Genomic DNA, 23,422 nt, shown 5'->3' with positions numbered 1-23,422 from the left:
TCTGCTAAATGATTAAATGCAAATGTATTTCAGCAGGGATGGTTAACAGTTCACAATGGTATTATAGTGTATATAATAAAAAATACTTGCAAAGTTTATGGATATATAGTAAATAATGTGCATATAGACACACATACATAAGATACCCTTGTATATATGTAACTTAATACTAGTAGTTTCCTACTTCAATGAACAATGTTTAATATATTTATTAGACCACCTGTCATAATAACAGAATACAAATTTTGAATTGTCAAAAACTGGATTAAAGGTCCGAGCAGTTTCTGCCAATCTCATTTAAATCTTGAGTACTTTTTGCATTCTTCGTATCATCGAAGAGTATTTAGTTTGATCACATTTATAAAAGACGGATACAGCGGTACCATTATTTCAGAAAGCATGCACCCTCCCGGGGGTGTGGGACTAAATCACAAGCACACAATATCGCATTATTCCTCCGTCACTGTTGACTATTCCTGCATTACTAGAATATATATATAATAATATTTAGTGCTTTTCTGGGAGAATTGCCCAATAAGCGACTAATAAATGTTGTTACGTAACTTTTTTCATGATCGAAAAAACTTTACGAAACCTCTACGAACCTCGGGGGAGTGTATTCAGCACTGAAATACGTCCAACTCGTTTTCTTGTTGACCATTTTAAACATGAGAAGACAGCACGCTTAACATGGCAAAGAAGTCAGAATGCATGAAACCGAGCTAAATCACCCCTTTAAAATACCAATGTATCAGACAAATAACAACTAAATAGTCTATATCACACATAATAAAAAAAAATCATAGTTTGTATGTCCTTGGTCACATCTGGCATTTGTTTTTATGTACTTTTTCACAAATCTGTTGAACGGAGCACCTGAAATAATTAATTTGCTTTTTTCTGCCTTTCTTGTAAATTCGAAAACTCATGGATAACAATAACTATAAAGCAGAAGAAGTACTAAAGAGCTTACACACCTTACATCAGTGGTCTAATACATTTGTTAAGCAGACAAGCAAGTTTAGAAGAGTAAAAGCATACCTCTCTTCAACAGACCACATGATTTGCTGATGCACCCAAAAGTCGTCGTGACACCTGGTTAAGAAAGCATGAAAGTGTGCCAATATTCCCCATCGCAAAATAATCCAAACCACATCACTTTAAATCTTCCAACATGTGCTGTGTTTATTGAATAATTCTGTTACCAAATGTCTATTAAATATACATCTCTCATTCAAGTTCAAAGCATCAGAGGAGACACAAGCACGTCTGGAATGCCTGCATCTCTCTCCCCCTAAAGCTCCCAGGCATTCTCTTGGACTGACAAGAAAAAATGAAAACACATCGGAAGCAAAACAGAGGGAGAAAGCGTGAGTGTAAAGCTCAGGATGAGAGAAACGCTAGCCGGTCACTCCAGCTAATGAAGCAGATTAGATGTGGGGTTAAAAATGATAAAAGAAGCCGTCCAGCCTTAAGTGTTAGCTCCTGGAGACAAGACTCATAAATTACAGTCCAAAGGGTTTTTTACATTGTTCATATAAAGGCTATTAAAAAAAATACACTTCTGTGACTACTATGCAACAGTTTTGAAGGTCTGAAGTATCAAGTTGGTCTGGTGGATGAGGCGGTTGGCACTGGCAAACACATTTATCGCCCTAAGAGAGAGAGAAAGAAAATTGGATGAACATATTTCATTTTGTGCACATTCAAATTCTAGGGATGCATGAAAGTGTCTTAATGATGATTGAGAATCAACAGCTGGAACAACATACTTTCCGTCTTTGAAGTACGTTTTCAAAGTATCGCTGAAGCTTTTTGAGTGTTTCACAAACTCTTTCTTCTGATGCTCAAGTGCCTGGAAAACACAAAGTCAGTTTCGTTCCATTTTTTAGTAAGCGACTTAATACAGACTCCATCATAAAGACTCGTCCATCCGTCTCCCAGCACATGTATTTATATCGGTTTGATTCTGTATTAAATAAAGTAAGAGTAAAATGGCCAAACAAGGCTAAATACTTCAAGTGGTAATCTGTATCTTTTTTTGTTTAAAATAAAAAATATATATAAATATTAAATATATTTAAATGGCTCTCGAAAGGGAAAACAGGCAAGAAGAGGTAGAGATGTCATGACTGTGGATTCATCTGATGAAAGTGATTCTGTGTGGCTCTTACCCTTCTGTTTTGGTACTGGTATTTCTTGAAGACGTTGTTGACTGTATCCAGGAGTTCTTTTATGGCACTGGCTATGTCTCTGTGGACACCAAAAACACCACAATCCGATCAAAACCTGATGGATCAAAAACCCCCCTGCTTGCATTGCTATCTACTATTATCCAATCCAACACCATATCGCAAGTTTACAGTGTTAATAAATGAGAATTAACACGGTAAGAAAATCTCATCATCAGCGTGAAAGTGTTCTTACTTGATTGTCTGCAGGAAGCGGACGCGGTCGTTGATTTCATCAGGGATTTTACTGAGGATCTGTTTCAGCGCACGAGCCCTTTCGTTCAAATCCTGGAACTCCCGCTCGGCCCTGTCAATCATATACTCTACACACAAAGCACACGGCCATGGGAAACGGTCAGTCACCATAGTAACATGTCTGCCATCTCAAAACCTGTCATTAAAAGAACGATTGAGGATTGGCAGCAGTTAAACTCGATCCACTAATTTTATGCTTTAAGCACAGAAAATCCTCAGAGTCATTTCTTAGTTTGTAAAAGGCGAGAAGCAAACTATAGTCGAGTTGAAAATGAATGTGAAGTAAGTTTTCTTATTGAATGGACATTTCATCCAATAATGAAACATTTGTCACCCTCATGTTGTTTCAAACCTGTATAAACTCAAAGAGAAAGATATTTGGAAGAATGTTAGCAATTTTCAGTTCAAGGACATCATCCACTACCATAGTAGGATAAAACTGTTGCGTTTTCATGTTCTGTTGAACACATAATGAGATATATTAAAGAATTTAGGAAAACAAGTTCTCGGGCGCTATGATGTCCTCGAACTGAAAATTACTAACATTCTACCGAAGATCTTTCTTGTTCTTGTTGTAAAGTAATACATACAGGCATTACATGACAGAAGTAAATGATGAGAGAATTTTCATTTTTGGGTGACGATCTCCCTTTAAAGCCTGATATTGTAGTTTTCAGCATTAATGAAACACTGGTTAACCCAATACTGACGTAATTCCAGTGGGTGGACTCTTCTCTACGTAAACAATGCTTTACACACAGTTACATCATATTTCTTATCCTTGAGCAACACACATAAAGTTCTTGTGTCTATATTTTTGTATTTTGATGTGTACTGCCTGCCCGTGCACTTCCTTACAGTAACTATGAATTCTGTCTAATAGAAATTGCTCTTTTATTACAAACAGAAAGAATGTGTATTATATTTTATGAGGATAATTATTTTGAACAAAACATCCGCCCAATAAAGATTTTTATAGATTTGTAAAGGGATAAAGATTGACAATCCGCAACACTGAGAATCCTCAATACAGTATGTGCACAGATTCTGTAATGCAAAGCAAACATTTCTATTCAACCCAAAAACAAACAAGCACAGCCAAAAATAGACAAACCCCGACACAAAACTTGGATTATGATATTAAATATTTTGTATCATTCTTTACATTTTAAACCAGCACAAGGAAGCATTACAGTCCGTGCATTCATAAATCTGGATATAGAGAGACATTACATCACAACCGTTTTAATTCATAGGGAAACACCTCCCCCTACATGCAAAAGGCTGTAATGTTACAAAACCTGAGACTGCAAACAATAAAGCACATCTCTCTGAATACACACTCACCTTCAACATCATCTGCAGCCATGCGTAATAAAGACTCTGTGAAGTTAATCTCCACGTTCTTCTTCTCCAATATCTTCATGATAATGTCCTGAGTCAGTCCTGGGTTCTCCTTTTCTGCCTAATACAAACAAAGACTTTAGTTAGTACAAAAGATCCTCCAAAGATGTTTTATCTGGGTTAAACTATGAACAATACCACCTATGCCAACTCAAAGGACACTGCATGTTAACTTTATAGTAACGTATTAGATTTTCCCATCATACCTTGAACCTAACCATAAAATTCAAATATTTTTTATGACTGTTACACAACATCATCAAAGGACATGTGCAGTGCAATACATTGGGTATTGTTATAAATAAGCCAAAATCTAAAAATGACAATCTTAACCTTGTGATTTTAGTATTAAAAACACAAGCATGATTTATAAACAAACTATTGATATTTCCACAGTTAACGTATTCAAAGTTATTATTTTTTTTCACATAAGTTGTAAAACATCCGAATGATGAGCGTTTTTCTCACCTTGATGAAGGCGGCTCTCAGCGTCTGTGCTGCAGACAGATTTACTCTCTCCAGCTGTAACAAACACAAATATTCATTTAATGCAAGATAAAGTAGGCTATTTGGTTTTCGTGTTGCATACATTACATACAGTCATTATCAGCACAATAAAAATGGAAATGTGGTCTGTCGTGGGTGTAGATTTTGCCTCTAATTAAAGAGATCTGAATTCATCCACAAGAGAGCATGTGGGCTGTGTGTGAAGCAGACATGCTGTCTTATCTCGGTGTGAAGATTTCAATTCTGACTTGAAGGATTATACGCTTGGCGTTAAACCAATGTGATTTAGTGTGTCTTTTACGGGTTAACTCATTGTGTTATTCTTAAAGAATCTACTAACCCATGCTAAGTCATATAACAATATAAAGTTCAGCATAGGATCCACTGATCTATATAAATGACTGGATTACACTGAAGCTACCGCGCCGTGCCGCTACTTTGGTATCGTCAAACGCATATTAATGATAAAATGTAATTTAACAGTCCCCGTTTTTATATCAAACGTCTCACAGTGCATTCTAACAACGCAAATGTATTTAGCATGTAAATGGTTGATTATTCAAAGTCTTATTAGATACAGAGTGTGTTATGTTCATTTTCATTACAGTACACTGAAATAAATATTCTTGAGGGTTAGTAAATACTACCGGTGCAAATCAGATAAATTGCACTTTAATATATTAGGTAGCAAATAAAATGTACGAAAAATACATTTACCAGAGTAGCACGCATGCAACACAGTTTTGCACATAATTTAGAGAGAGAGTGCGATTGAAGGCGATGGTGCGCCACTATTTTTGTTGTTTTTGCGTTTAAAGCATTCTAGTAGTAAATTGATAAACTATATAAACTCTTAAGCATAAGTTTACTGAACTAATATTTACTATAGCAAGGTTAAAAAACACTATTGTATCTCCTCAAGGAGGAATTTTACGGCAGCTGTAGCATAAACTACAGGATATGGACAAATATGTACTTATTGTATAGTAAAAAAAAGAAAAAGAAAAACAAACATTTAATACAGAAAATTATATGGCCCTAATTTTCCCAACTGTAACATTATTGTCCCGTGTCATTTACCTGCCTATTTATGTGAAAAACTACACATACATATTTATTATGTGTCAAATAAAATTCTAATATAACTGTAGTTTTAAGCTTGTGCTGCAACTGTTTGCTACAAAACTTTACGCCTCTGTAGCACCGGTGCTATGTGCAAAAAAACGTAAATATACAGCCCGGTGGGTGTGGACCATTTGCATCTTGCAATCCTGAACTAGTGTCTGTTTGCCTTAACACAACCACTTTCAAGCACCGTACCTCATTGAAGACAGGGTACATCACGGCGTAGAGCGTCATGGAAACCATGGAGGTCGCGTCCGCTTCATTCTTCATCTCTTCCATTGTCATCCTCGTCAGGGTGCGGAAGGGAAAGGGGGAGCGTCATTCACTCCTGGGGGTCTCGCGATGAGGAGGCGCCAAGACGGTCGCTAAAACAAGGTCACCAACGAGGAAGAGATTATAAAAGGGTAGCTGGATTTCATTTCACAGGTAAGGAAATGACTTTTTCAAAACCCAATCAGAGGGTAGATGTGATATCCATGAAAAGTGCAAAGCTTTTGATTGAATCTGCCATTTTGGACCCTTAAGATTAAGGCGTTACCGACGTGCCCAGCAAAACAAGAATAAAGGCCATTTCCTGCTCATAACACAAAACACATCTATTCTTGACTGCATAAAAGTAAATCATTTCCGAATCTTTTCTATAAATAAAACTATTGCCCCAAAAGATATGCGTAAACTAGCGGGTAATAAAATAAATGAGACAGGTTATCTCTTAACATCCATAAAAACATACCATTCTTGCCCTTTAAAACATGTTAAACAATAGCGCTTGTAGTTGTTGTCTCCAGAAGGTCACGGCTCCTCTCAAACTACAAGAAACAACATAAACTCCAGAAAGAGAGGTACACTTATCTCAATACCACCGATGTTGGCTAATGGACAAAAGGGCCATGAGTCACGTTCATTCCAACCTCATCGGAAGGCCTTTGGCCCCTTATCTGAGTGACATTCACAGAGATCAGACTGTGATGTCATTACATAGAGCAGGTCGTCACTTTCACTGGCTGGAAATACAAGCACCCTTCTTATAAAACATGGTTGCCAGGTCGCATACAAACGCATTGTAATGACTCCGTTTTCCCTCTTGACAAAGGGCAAGCAACACCTGGTTCCTGTAGCGTCTCTAGTGTGCCTGAAACAGATAAGCCCCTAATGCAGGAGAATCGTGAGTCAGATCCACCTGTGCTGCATTTTTACTTATACAACAAAGCCTGACCTCAAATGAGTGGAAGGAATGATTCAACCCTTCCAATGACAAAGTGGATATTTATGGACCATCCTATAATCTGTGGATAAAGATTGTAATAGCCGATTAGAAATGAATGTACCGCCCCGTGCACAGATCTCTGGAATACCTGATTCTGAGCATTGGCCAATCAAAGCATTTTAGTGAAAATGATACAAATATAAATTATTTAACAAAGAAATAAAATATATACAAATTTCATAACTGTGCAGAATGTCTCTCGGATCAATAATCAAAATAATAACTCTGGTTTTAATATCAGATATACAATTTCTTACAATTGAAGAACAACGCAGTCGTTTAACTTCAATCATTCCCAAAACAGCGTTTCAGTACATCAAGGAAAAGAATGTGATTAGCATTTCAATCTATTTTGCTCAAGCCTACACTAGGAAATGTGTATAAATATGATCTTCGCTCCGGTCATGTCTTAATCGCTTTATTTACTCTAGGAGGACACCATTGATAAGAAGCTGAACAAATAAAGAAACGAAAGTGTTTGCCAGTGCCAAGTCAATGCATTCAAAACATGATGATCTGAGGATAAAAATAGATGTGCTATTGTGCTACACTGCTTCAATCGGATTCAGGTGACTGAAATGCTTAATTCCTAAAATATATGAGATGTTTCATGTTTACACCCATGTATAACGTCATCACATGCATCACAACTATCACAACAGCCATGATTCTCAAGACTGACCCTAAAGGATCCGAGACATGAACGTGTCTTATGTTAAACATAACAATGTAACAACTACACAATACGATTTTAATGGTTATATAAGACAAAAGCCTCTAAATGATGTCATTTAAAACACTGTCTCAATTCCTTGTTTTTCTTGAAGTCTCCAGCAGGCCTTGATTTGCTGTCTGGAAAACAGATTTACCTGTAAATCGTCATCAGAACCAGATCCCTGTTAAATACTGACCCGGTGTGGGTGTAAAAAAAACATACTTTGAATAAGACGATTATTGAAACGTCTCTTGGTTTAAGATCTATTGTGATGAGCTGGTTAGCAGGTTTGCTAAACACTCTGTTAGCTAAATGACTGCTTGTACCAATTCGCATTACTTTCACGGGAAGCAAAGCTAACGTTAAACAAACACCGTCGACTACAGATGAAACGTATAGGAATGTTTGTACCTGTGTGGAGTTAGTAAAGGTGTTTATCCGACCGCTGCTTCGCCTCGATAACTCTTTTGAATATTTTCCTTTCTGTCTGAAATCGCTTGCGAAAGACGGAAGTTTTCTGCGTGACCAATCTAAAGACCGAGGGGCGGTGCCGTGATCCGACGGGAACCAATCAGGGGACAGCGTTGCAATAGAACGACTTGGGGTGTGACGTTGTGTAGTCCGCCGAACGACATCGGGAGGCGCAGCGGCTTGACTTAAAACTACAACTCCCACGATTAGTGCACGAAACCGAACGAGGTGCGGTGAAAAGACTGACGTCCGGTTTAGCCAATCCTAGTATTGAGACGCTTTTTATGAACAATTTTGATTTATTTTATTATAAAGGAACTGTTTCTTTTTAGTCTTGTACGAAAGTAAGTTACGCAACTTGACAACTAAAAGAATAGAAACGGTACATGTAACAGGCGTTTAACATTCGTAAAGCCAGTGTTTGGTCTGACCAATCAGGAAAGAGAGGGGGCGGGCCCGCCTCTCATAATAAAGGTGTGTGAGTGCGCGGAGGAAAGCAGCATTGAACATCAGCATCGCCCAACATCACCATCTCGTCTCAAATCTTACGGTAGGAAAATTCTACGCATTTTTATTAAAACCCATCTATTATAGTAATATATCTTGCAAGTTTTCTAACTGATAGTGATCAGGTTATTTATCTTCTAATGGTTTGATATCTGCGTGATACGGTGCAGATGTGATGCCCTTTAATGAAGTGAGGGATTTGCATCTGTCTAAATATATTTCCATTTAATTTGTCTTTTATAGATATTTCTTTGCATATGTAATAGAACAAGACTTATACATTGCACTTGCGATGTTATACTTTATATAGCTAGAATGTAAATGCAGCCGTACGTGCATTCACGTATATCTTTTCTGCAGAGAAAAATATCATTTTGCAGAAAAACAAATCCAGCATCATTTTCTTGTCTTTATATAATTTATTCTTACACTAAATAACCATGTATTTCGCCACCCCGCACGTGGTCTTGTCTTTTCATCCTTATGGTTTAGATTGAATCATTAAAGTGTTTCCATTGAATCATGGAGGGACAACAGAGGGGATTTGGGGACCACGGGCAACATCGCATCTTCACACAGCTGGGCGTGGGAAAGCGCGTCTGGGGATGCATAAATCACCTCCTGCGAGAAAATCTTATTTCATGTTTCTGTAAATGAGACGCGCAGGAGGAGTGAAACAGAGACCGCACCTCCCTTTCAAGCCCCCTCGGTGGGCTGGTGCGAAAATAACTGGTTTGTTCTGTCCAAAGCTGGTGGGACATGCTCACGTAGAGATTAGGTGTGCTGGAGAGAGTTTGTAATGTGGATGTATGAGAGAGATACGGGGACCACTGAAGGAGAGGGAGGCAAAATGAGGTGTTAAAGGGCAATTGGTACAAGAAGGGAGGCAGTGAAAGCGAGAGATCGATAAGGAGAGAGAGAAGGCGAGGTAGAAGAGTGGAAACCAATAGAAAACAAGCTGCATCAAGATGCGAAGGAGTTGGAATAGAATTGCAGCAATTTGTATCAAACCATGCGCTGTTTTCTGTAGGGCTAGGGCTGGCAGTCACACACGAGCGCACATACATATGTGGTGTGGACTCATCGGTGGTCACTTTGAATTGGCATGCATATTGATTCCTGGATTGATCGTTGTTCTGTAGGTGTGGATGAGCCTCTAATTTAAAAACATGAAAAGCATTCACGTGCAATGTTAGTGCGGTGGAAAACGAAATGGACGTCATTTGTTTTTCCACTTTTACTCCATAATATTGCACATTAGAGAAGACTATAAATACTATATCTTATACATTTATTTCTAGTGTACTTCCAAATATAATGAAATATCACAACTGAGTTTAATATCATTAATATCTTAATTATTACTTCTAGACATCGTTGTGATTATATGGAGTAAAAGAGACACTCACAGGTGTCTCTGCCATGCGAGTTTCAGAAGAGATCTAAACAAATGTGTCATGTCTGCAATCCGAAGTCAATATTATTGAAGATCTCAATGTTTACTACAAAAATGATCACCAAATGTACAAAGTTCCAGATTATTTTACTACTCCATAATCAACATTCATTGAACACCTCCACACTCTTCATGGATTTCAACAATTACAGTCGCATTTGTTTTTATTTCTACTGTAATAAAAAAACATCTGAAACTAACTTGATACTTCAAGAAACACGACTGAGAACTTAATCTGATTTTAAAAAAGAAACATCTAAGCAATAAACTCTTCCTGCATCGTCTGCGTTTTGTCCACACAGTTGAGGAAAAAATGATGACATTTCGAAATTATTTTCTGTTTTTCTGAATTAACTATTTACAACAGTAATTTATCTTCATGCATTTAGGAAAAAGTCAAACATAATTTTTTATGTGAATACTTGGTTTTCATGAGCCTTTCACATTGTTGGATGACTTTGTCACTCCTAAAGTTTGATTTTGTTGAAATTCAACAGACGCTGGACTGGAATGACCACAATACATCTAGAAAGGATGATTAAAAGAAAACATGGAATGATCTCTTTGTTTCCCATGGCTGTATCTGCCTGCACGTTTCAGCTCTGAGAGGAAAACATTCAATGATCTTTTAAATGAAATGGCTGATACTGTCAGACTAGCGCAATATAACATCAGATTTTCTAGGCAACCATCAGCCAATAGAAATTGATTTTGGATGACAGCGTGGCTGGGTTTTGTAAGTGACTTGGAGCCTTCTCAGTTTTTTATCATTGCTTGCCCCCTGGAAAGCACGGATTGCATGAAAACGTCTGCGTTGTGTCAAAGGCAGTGTCTCTAGTATACATGACATATCCAACTTTACTGCTGGCGTTTCAGGACATGTTCTTTGGGCTTTTCTCTTCTTTTTCTAAACATATGCAAATCTGTTTGTTATTGATTGCTTTTCAATGATGTGTCAAGATCGTGGACTGCATCTTTATGCTGTTGGCATCATTACTCAATGCGCCTCAATGCAGATTGAGTCAGAACCGCTGGCAGGCGTCGAGCGATTATTTCTCTGCCTATGAGAATGTGTGCACAATATGGATAGAGGTCTCTTTCTATTCAAGGGAGCCTGGCAGATTTTTCATTTCCCTGACTTTCATTACAGCAAGTACATATTCATTTAGTCTCAATATTTCTCATTTTGTCCTATGCATTGGTTACATTGTGTGCTTCTATTTCCCCAGCTGCATTTGTGTGTGATTTATCAGATGCAAATCCTTAAAAATAATGAGATTTACAGCTAGATGGCGAAGCTTAACAACCACAGAAATGAAAAGTCATATAGTATGTGGATGCATTGTCGCAGAAAATATATATGTAATGTCTGTATGCGCTGAAGCAATGTATACAGCAAAATGCATTAATAAAAATTCTGTACTGTAAGTTACCCAAACAATTATTTAAACCCTATAATATAATATAATAATAAGAGCCATGTTTCCTTAGCCATACATATATGGTTACATATAAATAAAAAAATGTAATATGATATACAAATATACTGTACATACAAATTAATAAATTGTATTTGTATAAATATTATGGTTCAACGTTTAAAAGTAGTTTAACATTTATCTCAATCCAGTGACTTCTTTTGTAAGTGCAAATAGGACTTCGACTTGTTTTCTAGAAAATGAGGTTAAATTATATTGAAGAAAATCAATAATAACATTTTGATTACATGTAGTTCTTTCGTAGATCGGCTGTTCTGTTGGAAATGCTGTCTCGTGTGCATATAAACGTCATATAGAAATGATGCTGAACTGCAGTTGTGGAAGGACGGCTGAATAAATGCCGGGATTTGAGAAGGCTGAGCATTGGCAGCCCATGAGCGATTGGGTTCGACACTCTCTCACCCTGTTTGAAGGACGCCAGCAATCCCGAGTCACGTCTGCTCTCGTCAGCAAGGAGAGAGAGGGTGCCTTTGAACTTGGGAAAAAAATACTTTAAGGATTGCATGCTGGGAGAGAGAGAGAGGGACATGCATGACGAAACATCTGAGATGGAGCAAAAATAAGCAAAAGTTGACTCTCCATTAAATCTCATTGATGTATAGAGATATTTAAGAGATCTCCTCTGTGATCTTACGGGAAGAGAAGAGACACGGGCAAAAGGACAATGTATGCAGAAGGAAGTAAGATATGTTTTATTGGGTCTTCAGCGCAATGAAGATCATATGCTTTGTGTCATCTATAATTCAGCAAGATGCATGTGGTCTCATTGGTGGCAGCGATTTTTATTCTGTGAATTTTTCCAGCAGCGGACAGACAGAGATAATATCACACACAAGCACACACACTGTGATTAAAGCTTCTTACTCTGAGCCCTAGAAACAGCCAGATGTTAAATGTGTAATGATGCTGGATGCTGCAGTACGACCCGAGTGGTACATGACCACAGGGAGGATGAGGGCATTAGTTTGAAAACTCATACAATCTGTAAATCCTCTTCTTTTGGGGTTTCAGTTTTATGCTAAAGAAAAATAACTTAAACTTGAGTCTGTAGCTGGTCAAGATCAGTAGGAAGAATATTTTCGTGGACAGATGTTTTTCTGCATTCGTACCCAGAAGTGAAAATGACAGATGAGATCTCATTAATATCTCAATTATTTCTCATAGACATAAATGAGTTTAACCAGGGGACAAGTGAAAACTTTTCCTTAATCTGACATTTAAGACAAAAAAAGAGTCAGAAATCTCACAAATGTCTCCATTAGAGATTCCTAAGAGATGTCAACAATGTCTCAAACTGAGCTCAGATTTATAAGTCTGCAATCCAAATTGCCAATATTATTGAAGATCTAAATATCTATGCATTTTACCCAAATCCTTTATTCATTTACACCTCCATACTCTTCGTGGATGTAAACATCTGTCTCATTTGTTTCTTTTTATTTCTCCTGAGACTATATAAAACTCCATCAAATCTCTTGAGCTGTGGAAGAGCAACCTTTGAGCAATAACATTTCCTCCAGTAATTCTCTTATCTGAGAATAAAGATCAGACAGATACGAGTCGGTCTGGTTCAGTCCTGTACCGCAGTACTCTGCAGGCGATGGAGCCTGGAAAAGATTTTAATTAAAGCTGACCCGCGTCTCGCACCATCTTCTCCAGTCTCCAGTGGAGTTCCCTGACCGCAGCGCTGTCAGGCCATGCCTCTTTAACTCCTCAACCAGCCCTCTAAAACCATCCGTCGCCTTTCAATGCATCTGCAGCTTATGTTATGAATGTCTGAATCCTCGGCCTGCTTTGACATTTCACATGCAGTCGAACGCAGGTCTCTCTGACGGTTCTGCTCCAGCAGGTCTGTCCTCTGGAGGCTTCAGTCACATTGTACCCAGCGTGCTCCGCATTCTCTGGACCGTCCTGTCAAAGGGCTGATGGATGTGAAGGATGCTGTCCTGATGGTGACAGATGCGTCCGAGTCTGATTGCATGATCATCTTTGGAAAATGAAAAGCTCTATTTAGTCGCTGGATTAAAATGAGTTTTCTTTGGTATGCCTTCCTTGTTCAAGATGAAAACTGAATAACACTTGAATAACAAATACATCTTACTCACTGTAAAAAATTATTTGTTGGTTTTTGTTGGTTCAACTTAAATAAGAAAAAATGAACCTGGTTGCCTTAAAACTTTGAGGCAATTGAACTTTAAAATATTGGTTAACTCAATTAATTTCTAAACTCGTAGAGTTTACTAATATTTTTAAGTTGACTTACCTCAAAAATAATTTTTCCAATCGCGAGACATTTTTCTTTAGTGCTTATTTTCTGTCCTCATCACGAATTTATCAGACAGCCGTCCGATCTAAATAGAAGCGCCTACGCTGCCCTCATTCTGGAAATGTCTTGACTGTGCACTTGCAAGTAGAGTCTGAAGGCAATTGGGAGGATAAGACGTATTTAGCGGAATTGCTTTATGTGTGTGTGGAGAGTTAAAGGGATACTCCACCCAAAAATTATATAAAAGTATGTCATGACTTACTCACCCTCTAGTTGTTCCAGACGTGTATTTATCTTTGTTCGGTTGAACACAAAGAGAGATATCTTGGAATAATGTGAGCAACCAACAGCTCTGAAGCATCATTGACTGCTAAGTAGGAAAACCAATTTACACATTTTATGGTTCTGTTGAACACGAAAGAAGATATTTTGAGGAATGTAGGAAAACAAACAGTTCTGGTGCACTTTTAAATGCCATTTAATTGTTTCATAATATGGCAGTCAATGGTGCTTCAGACCTGTTGGTTGCCAACATTATTTCAAAATATCCCTTTAAGTGAAATGCAGAAGTGTGATTTTTGCTGTGGGGAAAACTGACAATTTTGTTGGCATTGAGTCGTGAAAAATCTGAACGTTTGCAGTAAAAGAAAGTCTTTGGCCTGAGTTCACCTCGGTGTGATGATAAAAACACTGGCAGTTTGTCATAGTCTCATTAATGTTGTTTGCTAAGGCCAGCATCAATATTAGTATCACTTATAGAGAAGCAACAACCATCAAAACAGTCTAACAAACACCTTCAACATCTATAAATCATGCAAGAACCAATACTCTGAAATTTTTTTTTCTGTACAGGTCTTCTGTCAAATACACAGTACTGGAGTAAACAAAAATGGGAAATGTATCTGTTACTCTCAGAAAATGAAAATTCTCTTATACTTAACTGTATATGACTTCCTTTCTTCAGCTGAGCACAAAGATTTTTTATCATAGTATATATGTGACGCGCTTGGCCCGAAGTTAACTTCGGGTCTGTGTTTGGTTATAATAGAACAATTTTATTGATATTAATATTTTAGTGTATACAGTATTAATTGTATTAAATTAAATGAAAACACTCAACAGTTATTGATTCTTTGCGGAGATCTACCGGACGTTACGTTTGGGCCACATAAAGTTTGTTTATGTCGTTGCCGCTGAAAACAGTCTATCGGTGTCAAGGCCGAAAAACCCCATGCGTCCATCGTTTACTTAAACACACGTGTTTTGAAATATCACGAAATATCATATCACACGATAACCAATAATTGGCATTTTTCAGTTTAGTTATGATCATAAACATTGACGTAAAGCTATTTATGATTAAAAAATGTAATTTGTCTTCAATTGAGAAAAGAAAGTCACACACATGAATGAGGGCTGATGGGCTAATGAAGGTGAAGGCTTTACGTATTCCTACCAACCATCCCAAAGGTATCACCAGAGAAGAGAAAAGCCCACACAAGAGCCAGAAGTTGAGCTGAATGAGGGTCTAATGTTCCTTTCCGTTTGGGACCATTAGGGTGGTTGTGGGTCTGGTTGTGTTCTCCCGGGTGGCCTTCAGACTTTTGTGCAAGAGTGAAAGAGAGGAATGGTGTTTTTGGGTCTACCCCACACATTTCTCCTGCATTCACAACCGGTCGTCTGTTTCTCAGGCCAGATCCTGATCACCAGGGTCAGGTCCGGTTACACAAACCCAGCATCTGTGCGTGTCAATTTCTCAGTCTGAGGTGAAGGGCTGGGGTCATGACGGATCATAATGTTGAAGACCTGAGAACAGCAGGTTCTGAACTGGTGGTTGGTACAATTCCATCACGTGACCTTGGCTACTTAATAAAACGAGACGCACAATAATGCAAAAATGTAAATTGAAGGTATCATAAGAGGTATTATCTTTTAATGTAAAAACTAATATCGCTCGTCTACTTTTTGACTCTAAGGCCCAGTTTCACAGACAAGGCTAGTCCCAGAATAAAATGAATGTGTGACCTGTTTTAACTCAATATCACTAGATATATGTTGTAGATATATTTCAGTGCCATTGTTTTGTCTTGAGATGCACACCAGTAATGTATTCTTCTAAGGCGTTTTTATAAAAGTGACATAGATATCTTAATTCAACTAAGGAATACTCCTGGCTTAAGCTAAACTGTGTCTGTGAAACCGGGCCTGAATGTTCATAAATCATGTTTTTCATTCGAATGCATTACATAAAATGGTATCCATAAAGATGCATAAAAACTGCATTAGCTGTTTTTGCAAATGAACTCTTGAAACACATCACATACGTAAACATGAAATAGCAGCACATGCTTGTTACCCACACGCACACTTGAGTCTTCATCCCGACCTGCGCCGCCTCCCTCCATCACACAATGGCACAAGGCCACATTCTTCTCTGCATCCTTTGTTTTTGTGGAAAGCACTGTTGCCAGGCAACAACAAAAGCACTGACTTTGGCATGTTATGATGAAGGTAGAGTTACATGCATGTACTATATATGTCTTTGTGTGTATGTGTGTATGTGTGTGTGTGTGTGTGTGTGTGTATACATTCAGTCATGTGCCCTTTTACTTGCACATATTGCAGAGATGCATAAATGCTTTTTAGATGACTAAACAGACCGTATTGTACACACGTATGCAACCCAGCATCACGTTTCACTAACAATATTATTCACGTTTCTGTAATTTAGTTACATGACCGTTTTGCCAGATGAACTGTGTATGTCAAGTCAAGTCAAAATATTTTTATATTGCTTTTTACAATTTGCATTGCAGCTGCACAAGAAAAACTAAGATATGCTATATGTGGAGTACATATTACCTAAAAGTCTATAAGAAATAGAGAAGGAAAGAGAAAACAAATACACACACATATGCAGACACATACAAGCACATATCCGTATATGTCAGAATATACTATTTATAGCTATGTTTTCATCATTTTTGTTTAAGTCTGTTAACTACTTACAACATTTCTCCCAATTTTTAAGCAATAATATTGCTTCTGTTTAAATTTTTCCAGACCTCAAATACTGCAAAGAAAACAAGTTCATAATTGCGCATGTATTTAGGAAAAGGTCAAAATATTATTTTATGTGATTTCTACGGTTGTAAACACTATGCATTGTATACTATGTAATACACAGTACAAGTCTCACGGTATTATTGCAGGTCCTACAAAAGCCTTTATTAAAATACTATAAAGATTTATTATACATTCTGTATGCATTTTTGTGTTGTGCTTGACGTGTAAACTGAATCTCAGCTTTGAGAAGAATTTAAAGAGGCTTGGCTAAAACACAGAACACACGAACAAAGCTTACCGTGTCAAGGCCCAGAATACATTGTAGTTTGCCTTTTTCACGAATAACTATTTTAGTGTTGTCTCCATTTTGTCCCACACACATTATATTTTCACAAAATGAGCAACAAATATGCTTCTTTGGAAGGACACTGCTATAGTACACTTAACTGTTCTTTCTAAACAAAATCCAGTTTTCCACGACATGTCCCCTTTCATGTTTAATTCAGTGACGTGTCCGTCATCCACACTGACTCGCACATTCTCTCTCATCTCTCTCCAGCACGTTGATCATGCTGCTGCTCGGACTCTTACCGCTCATGTTGCTAAGGGGTTGCTGTTGCCAGGCGGCAGACGCTCCCCTGGACGTAACAGCAGAGTTCTCGGTCAGAATGTACCACCAGCTTCAGATCCTGGGGGGTGAGGAGAACATCATCTTCTCTCCTCTGAGCGTGGAGTTGGCTCTGGGCATGGTGGAAATGGGTGCCCGCGGCTCCTCTTTAGAGGAGACCAGACAAGCGCTGGGCTACAGTCATTTAAGAGAAGGTGAAAGCATGAAAACGCGAAGCACTTGTTAGGTTTCTTTTAAGGTTTACCCTTTTCCAACGTTGTACTTTGTGAACTCCTATTCATGAGCTAAAAACGTACTTGATCATAGCATTATAACATTTGCAAACATTTAAACGTTGGAATAATGATAAAGGTACAAGACGTTGGCCTTTCATGAGTTGAAGAAGAAGCGTTTTTTCCACATGTTTTCCCTAGATGAGGAGTTCTCGCTGATGAGCAACCTCACCCGGGCGCTGTCTGTCGACACGTATGTGGTACGGCTGGTAAATCTGCTCTTCCTGCAGACGGGGGTCAGCTTTAACAAAGACTTTCTGCAACTCATGAAGATCTTATTCAGAGCTGAGGTGGAGACGGTGGACTTCAGCGAATCAGCAGCCGTGGCTGAACACATTAACTCATGGGTCGAAAACCACACAGAGAGTAAGTTAACTCCCAGCCATACATCTTCAGACTCTGTAGCTGGGTGTCGCGTCTCTTGATACGAGGTCGTTAGAAGGTGTTCCTAGATTTGGTTGCTCTAGTAGTTATAAACAAACCCTTCTGGAACTGACGGATGACGTGACCGCCACCGCTTTACTCCTATTGGTAGCTGCTAGAGAAAGTCGCTCATCGTTTGCATTAAGTTGAGCAACTCTCAACTTTGTCGCGTCGCTAGACACGCCCACATCATGTCGCCAACAGTTTTTATCGCTGGTGTATGACTAAAAAATCGCTTTTCTCTGGCGTGTGAACGGTACAGTAGTAGGTTTCCCAATTAAACAGTAAGACGGGGCAGGACAAATGGAAGGAATCATGTTTGTCTTTTAAAGTCGCAATCTGTAACTTTTGCCTCCGTAGACATTTCTCTTTTAGAAAACTTAAATTCAAATATTACTTTACAGGTTACTTTGTGTACTTTATCTTTATGAGGATGACGTCAAAATGACATTTCCTGCAAAATCTGACACGATAACCCGATTTATGGATCATTAAGGTTATAGTTGTAAATCAGGGTAAAGTAAGGCGACAGTTTTGAACATTAAACAAAAAGATTTTAACTAGAAAAGTTACGCATTGCAGCTTTAAATAGTTTCAAGTAAGATAAGTAAATCTGACATGTATATCTATTTACATTATGTATATTACATCTGCCGTAAGTTCATTATTAAAAACTAAGAGTACACTAGCATATAGATGACACCTAATAGAACAAGACCAAAAATCAGAAAACTCTTATAACAGTTTGATGTTATGATGATTTCCTGTATGATTTTAGTTTACATTTTGACATTTATATCAGATGCCATTTAAGTAGAAATGCACATTCAATATAGTCATAGCTCATAATCCAATTAGTAATGTGTTCTTTTCTTCAGGTCTTTTTAAAATGGTTGGATGGTTAGTGTTCGGGAGAATTAAGCTGACTTTAGTAAAGTAGGACACTAGTAAGTAGATCAGTCATTCTCTGCTTGAAGAGATTTCCAGACAGATCTATTTTCTCTCCAAAAGGACTGTCAGATTCCAGCACAAATTCAAAGCATCGGATCACGATTTTATGCAGTTGTAGATCTCACCTATTCTTTCCTGTTTCAAGAAGAAGTGAAGCTGGGTTAGATGTGACATCTACGTCAATCTATGGGTTTGTTTTTTCAGGCAAGATCCACAACCTGGTGTCGGCAGATGACTTCAGCAGCGTTACGAAGATCATGTTGGGGAACGCCATGTACTTCAGGGGCAGTTGGAAGAACCAGTTCAGACCAGAAAACACCAGAACCTTCTCCTTCACCAAAGACGATGGCAGTGAGGTCCAGACCCTGATGATGTACCAGCAGGGAGAGTTTTACTATGGTAAGAACAGACAATGTTGTGCGGTATAGAGATGTGGTCCGTCCACATATGCCACTTCAATCTGGACACCAAAAAACAATTTCAGAATGAAAAATTAAGAATCGTAAACCATGATCCAAGGAGAAATCTATCAGACAGATGGATCGATCTGTGCTATATTCCTTCTTGGACTCTGTGTGTTTGATTGTGTTTGCATGATGTGTGTTTTCTTCATGGCTCACTGCTGATTGGTCAGGTTGAATCTTTAGGGTCCCGCAGAATGACTGCAGTGCACCTGTCACATCCATCTCACCCACAGAACAAAAGAGAAGCACAGAGAGAGACACAAAGATAAATGTGGGGCAGGGAAAACTTGAACAAATCTGATAGAAACAGCATCATCATACCCAGCGAAAGAGGGAAAAACACAACAAAAGAACGGAAGGGTGAACCGCTGATAAATAAAGCGGGACACAGAGTGAAGGAGACAGGACAGAAAATGATCTGAAATGTTTCTAAGCAAGAGACGCTGAGCTCTTTGAAATGGGAAACGGGTGGAGGACAGGCCGAAGCCGACATTGTTATGAACGACAAATAAAAACAAAGCTGAACACACGATTATATCACGTAACCACATGCACGCTGTGATTTGAAGCTTTATTTGTTTACCCTGGAAGTCCTAAACGTATCATTTATTCATCGTCAAAACCTGTATATGACTCTTGCTTCTGTGGAACACAGAAGAAGATATTTTCAGAACTGTCCCTGTGATTTTTGTGTTCATACAATGGAAGTCAACAAGGCTCAGTGTTGTTTCCTACCCAACGTTCTTCAAAATATCTTCTTTCGTGTTCTGCAGAAAAAAAGAAAGTCAGGTTTGGAACGACATGAGGATGTAAATGTGAAATGAAAATGTGGCACTTCGACCTTCCGTTTCCTCAAACAAACAGTACAGTAGATTCCATGATCATTTCAAGCACCGACCTCACCCAGTTCTTCGTGTTCAGGGGAGTTTAGCGATGGCACCACAGAGGCAGGAGGGGTGTACCAGGTTTTGGAGATGCTCTATGAAGGTGAAGATATGAGCATGATGATCGTCCTGCCCCGTCAAGAGGTTCCTCTGGCCAGCCTGGAGCCCATCATCAAAGCTCAGCTGCTGGAGGAGTGGGCCAACAATGTCAAGAGACAGAAGGTGGAGGTCTACCTGCCCAGGTGAGTCATGACTCATCACTTAGACAAATGGAAAGGGTGTGACGCTCATTTAAGGCAAAATCTAAAACAAAAGGGAGGTTTTTTGTCGTATTTGTAAAGTCACTTGATATTTTTGCATCAAAAGCAATGAAGCCAAAAATTTACCTGTTCATGTGTCTTCACAATTTTAGATTTAAGGTGGAACAGAAGATGGATCTGAAGGAAACTTTGCAGCTGTTGGGCATCAAGAACATCTACACCAAAGACGCGGATCTGTCAGCCATGACAGCCGAGACAGAAGGTACTCGATAAATCTATTGACCTGTCAACTTTGAAAATGTTATTGCTCACGTGTTGCTTTTGCAAAGCTCAGAGGATTTGGCGGCGTTCTGAGTATCTATGATGTTTCTTCAGAAATGATAAATAATATGTGAAATAAAAAACTGAAACAAATGACGATCAAATCCATGAACAGCACAGAGGTGTAAAATTAATGCAGAGGTAAAATAAAATAAAAATAATCTGGATTTGGGTCAATTTGATGAGAAATGTTTAAATTCATATTAAGATCTTAAATAATATTGACGGACAAACTGCTCTACAGAAAGTGTTTTGTAAATACGTTATCTCCTTTGTTAAAGAAGCAAAAACGTGACGACATCTCCTTCCATGTCAGTTGCCTGGAAAGGAGGGGGGAGGGGAAGCCATTGGCTGCAATTCTCAACCACACAACTAGATGCCGCTAAAACCTCATTTAAGCAAAAGTTTCCATTTGCTCTCCATTTAATCTCACTAACGTCTAGGAAAAAAGAAAAGGATCTTAACAGTTATTTCTTTCTTATGGGTATCGATGGCTACCAAAACGTGATTGACAGCTGAAGGACGTGCAGGACTCGGTTCTACGGCACTTGTTATAGATTTTCATAATGATAAGCTGAAGAAATGTTATTGTTTAAACCTACATGTTTAAATAACGTGAATCTTAAATGTCCGTGAAAACATTATTATACACAAATTCCCAATTCTCTGAATCCCTAATTATATCAGCAAATGAATAATTTAGTGACGGAAATACATTTTTATACTGTTCTTTGTTTCTTCTCTGTTGGTCTATAGATGGACAGAATCTGTTTATTGGGAAGGTGGTACAGAAAGCTTGTCTGGAAGTGACAGAGGAGGGGGCAGAGGGGGCCGCGGGATCAGGTGATTTTAGTTTTTCTCTTTACTCTGACTTCATTATATAATATTCACACTTTCTCCATTACTCCCCACGCTTCATTCCTCTTGTGCCATTTCCTATTTTAATTCTCTCCTCACAGTCTATCTTCATTTTACCTCGTCTTTTTTCTTTGACCTTCACTTCCTTTCTAATCTATATGCGCTATATACACTAGACTGCTTGGAGAATTTTGAAGATTGTTAATGTTAAAAGCACCCCCTGCTGGTCACCACGTGTCACAGTCATCGTGTGGTCTTGGTAAGAATCTTTCACGAATCTTCGTGATCTCTTGCAGGTATGATGTCATTGACCAGGACGCTGGTGTTGTACCCTCAGGTGATGGCCGATCATCCCTTCTTCTTCATCATCAGAAACAGAAAAACAGGTATAATGGCCACTAAACTAAAAACAAAGAAACAAACATGTAAGTGTATTATCTGTGAATGATTTCTCTTTTTTTCATAGGGTCAATCCTTTTCATGGGCCGCGTCATGACCCCTGAAGTCATTGAGCCCTTTGATGACAACTTTGATATGTAAAACTGCTGTGATCGCAATGTGACAGAACCCACCGATTTACTTACTGCATCTTCTACAAATCACAAGATAAATCATCACACATAACAAGTTTATCCGTTCATGACGTCGCCATTTTTTTCTAAACACATGAGGAACTATTATATACGCAGAATATTTATATGATAAAGGTGATTGTGTTTTGATAAGCTTTAACCACACCAGAAATACGAAGCTGTAAATATTTAATACGTCTTTGCGGCCGCTCCATTACATGGACTCATGTTCCATCACATGTCTTACTCCACACCAGCATCATTCACTCCTGTATTCTTAGATCTGTATATTTGCTATTGTGTTTATGATGTGTGCAGTATTCCAAATGTAATCTCAGTCCTTAAATACTGTTCCCTTATGGTTTTCTACATGGCTCGAGTACTGCTCACATACTAATATGCCTTATTATATAAATAAGAGTTTTTGATTTAATATAAGCTTGCGAATGTACAGGTAGCGCTGTTGCCATGGAAACTCAGGCGGACCGGAGAGAGTGCATTTGGTATGATGGTTTAAAAAAATACCAGCTGTATTCTCTATTTCAGAAATAAAGATGAATGTCTTCAATGAGAGCTCTCTCGGTTTTTCAGTGACGGCAGGGTTGAGTTTGACATGTAATGTTTTGACACAAAAACAACCGTTCAGACTGAAACACTTAGGCTATTGAACAATGTAACAAAGACAACTCGCAAAGAAGCGGTTGTGATCAATGTTAAGTGAACAACCGTAGTATTTCATTTAATAAAACATTTTCTTTCACGTCTGCCAAATGCCTAAATGAAATGTAATGTTTTTATAATACGTTCGTGTTTTTCAAAAATATATGTGCTTTTGAATTATTCCAGCATTTTAAAAAGAGATTTGCTTACAAAATAACAACAAAGATGCAGGCCATGCTGCGTTTGTGCACACCATCTGTGGGATTTATAACTACCAGAAAAAAACAAAGCTTAACTTGAACAAATAACACTAAGATTTTGAAACACAACGTTATGATGTCAAATGAAAAATAAATATGA

General features: G+C 38.2%; 2 protein-coding genes across 3 annotated transcripts; one reads left to right on the top strand and one right to left on the bottom strand.

Annotated features, from left to right (window-relative positions):
• Positions 1 to 1,165: 1,165 nt before the first annotated feature.
• On the bottom strand, positions 1,166 to 8,069 carry pdcd10a (programmed cell death 10a). Its single transcript, XM_079465426.1, has 8 exons — positions 7,916 to 8,069; positions 5,718 to 5,887; positions 4,359 to 4,412; positions 3,834 to 3,951; positions 2,428 to 2,554; positions 2,175 to 2,253; positions 1,773 to 1,855; positions 1,166 to 1,655 (listed from the first exon to the last, which is right to left on the bottom strand). The coding sequence occupies exons 2-8, from the start codon at positions 5,805 to 5,807 to the stop codon at positions 1,574 to 1,576; spliced, it is 633 nt and encodes a 210-aa protein (XP_079321552.1). The 5' UTR covers positions 5,808 to 5,887; positions 7,916 to 8,069; the 3' UTR covers positions 1,166 to 1,573.
• Positions 7,153 to 23,177, top strand: serpini1 (serpin peptidase inhibitor, clade I (neuroserpin), member 1). 2 transcript variants are annotated; one of them, XM_079465422.1, is made up of 9 exons: positions 7,153 to 7,358; positions 17,329 to 17,591; positions 17,811 to 18,035; positions 19,248 to 19,442; positions 20,429 to 20,633; positions 20,804 to 20,913; positions 21,729 to 21,815; positions 22,127 to 22,216; positions 22,297 to 23,177. In XM_079465422.1, the coding sequence occupies exons 1-9, from the start codon at positions 7,285 to 7,287 to the stop codon at positions 22,368 to 22,370; spliced, it is 1,323 nt and encodes a 440-aa protein (XP_079321548.1). In that variant the 5' UTR covers positions 7,153 to 7,284; the 3' UTR covers positions 22,371 to 23,177. The 2 variants fall into 2 exon arrangements, with proteins under 2 accessions (XP_079321548.1, XP_079321549.1); XM_079465423.1 differs by lacking the exon at positions 7,153 to 7,358 and adding an exon at positions 8,454 to 8,525.
• The last annotated feature ends 245 nt before the right edge of the window (positions 23,178 to 23,422 follow it).

Source organism: Barbatula barbatula, assembly GCF_947034865.1.
Source record: "Barbatula barbatula genome assembly, chromosome: 10".
NCBI classification, from domain to species: domain Eukaryota; kingdom Metazoa; phylum Chordata; class Actinopteri; order Cypriniformes; family Nemacheilidae; genus Barbatula; species Barbatula barbatula.
Note: the sequence above shows the minus strand (reverse complement) of the source record. Positions and strands in the feature narration are given on the sequence as shown.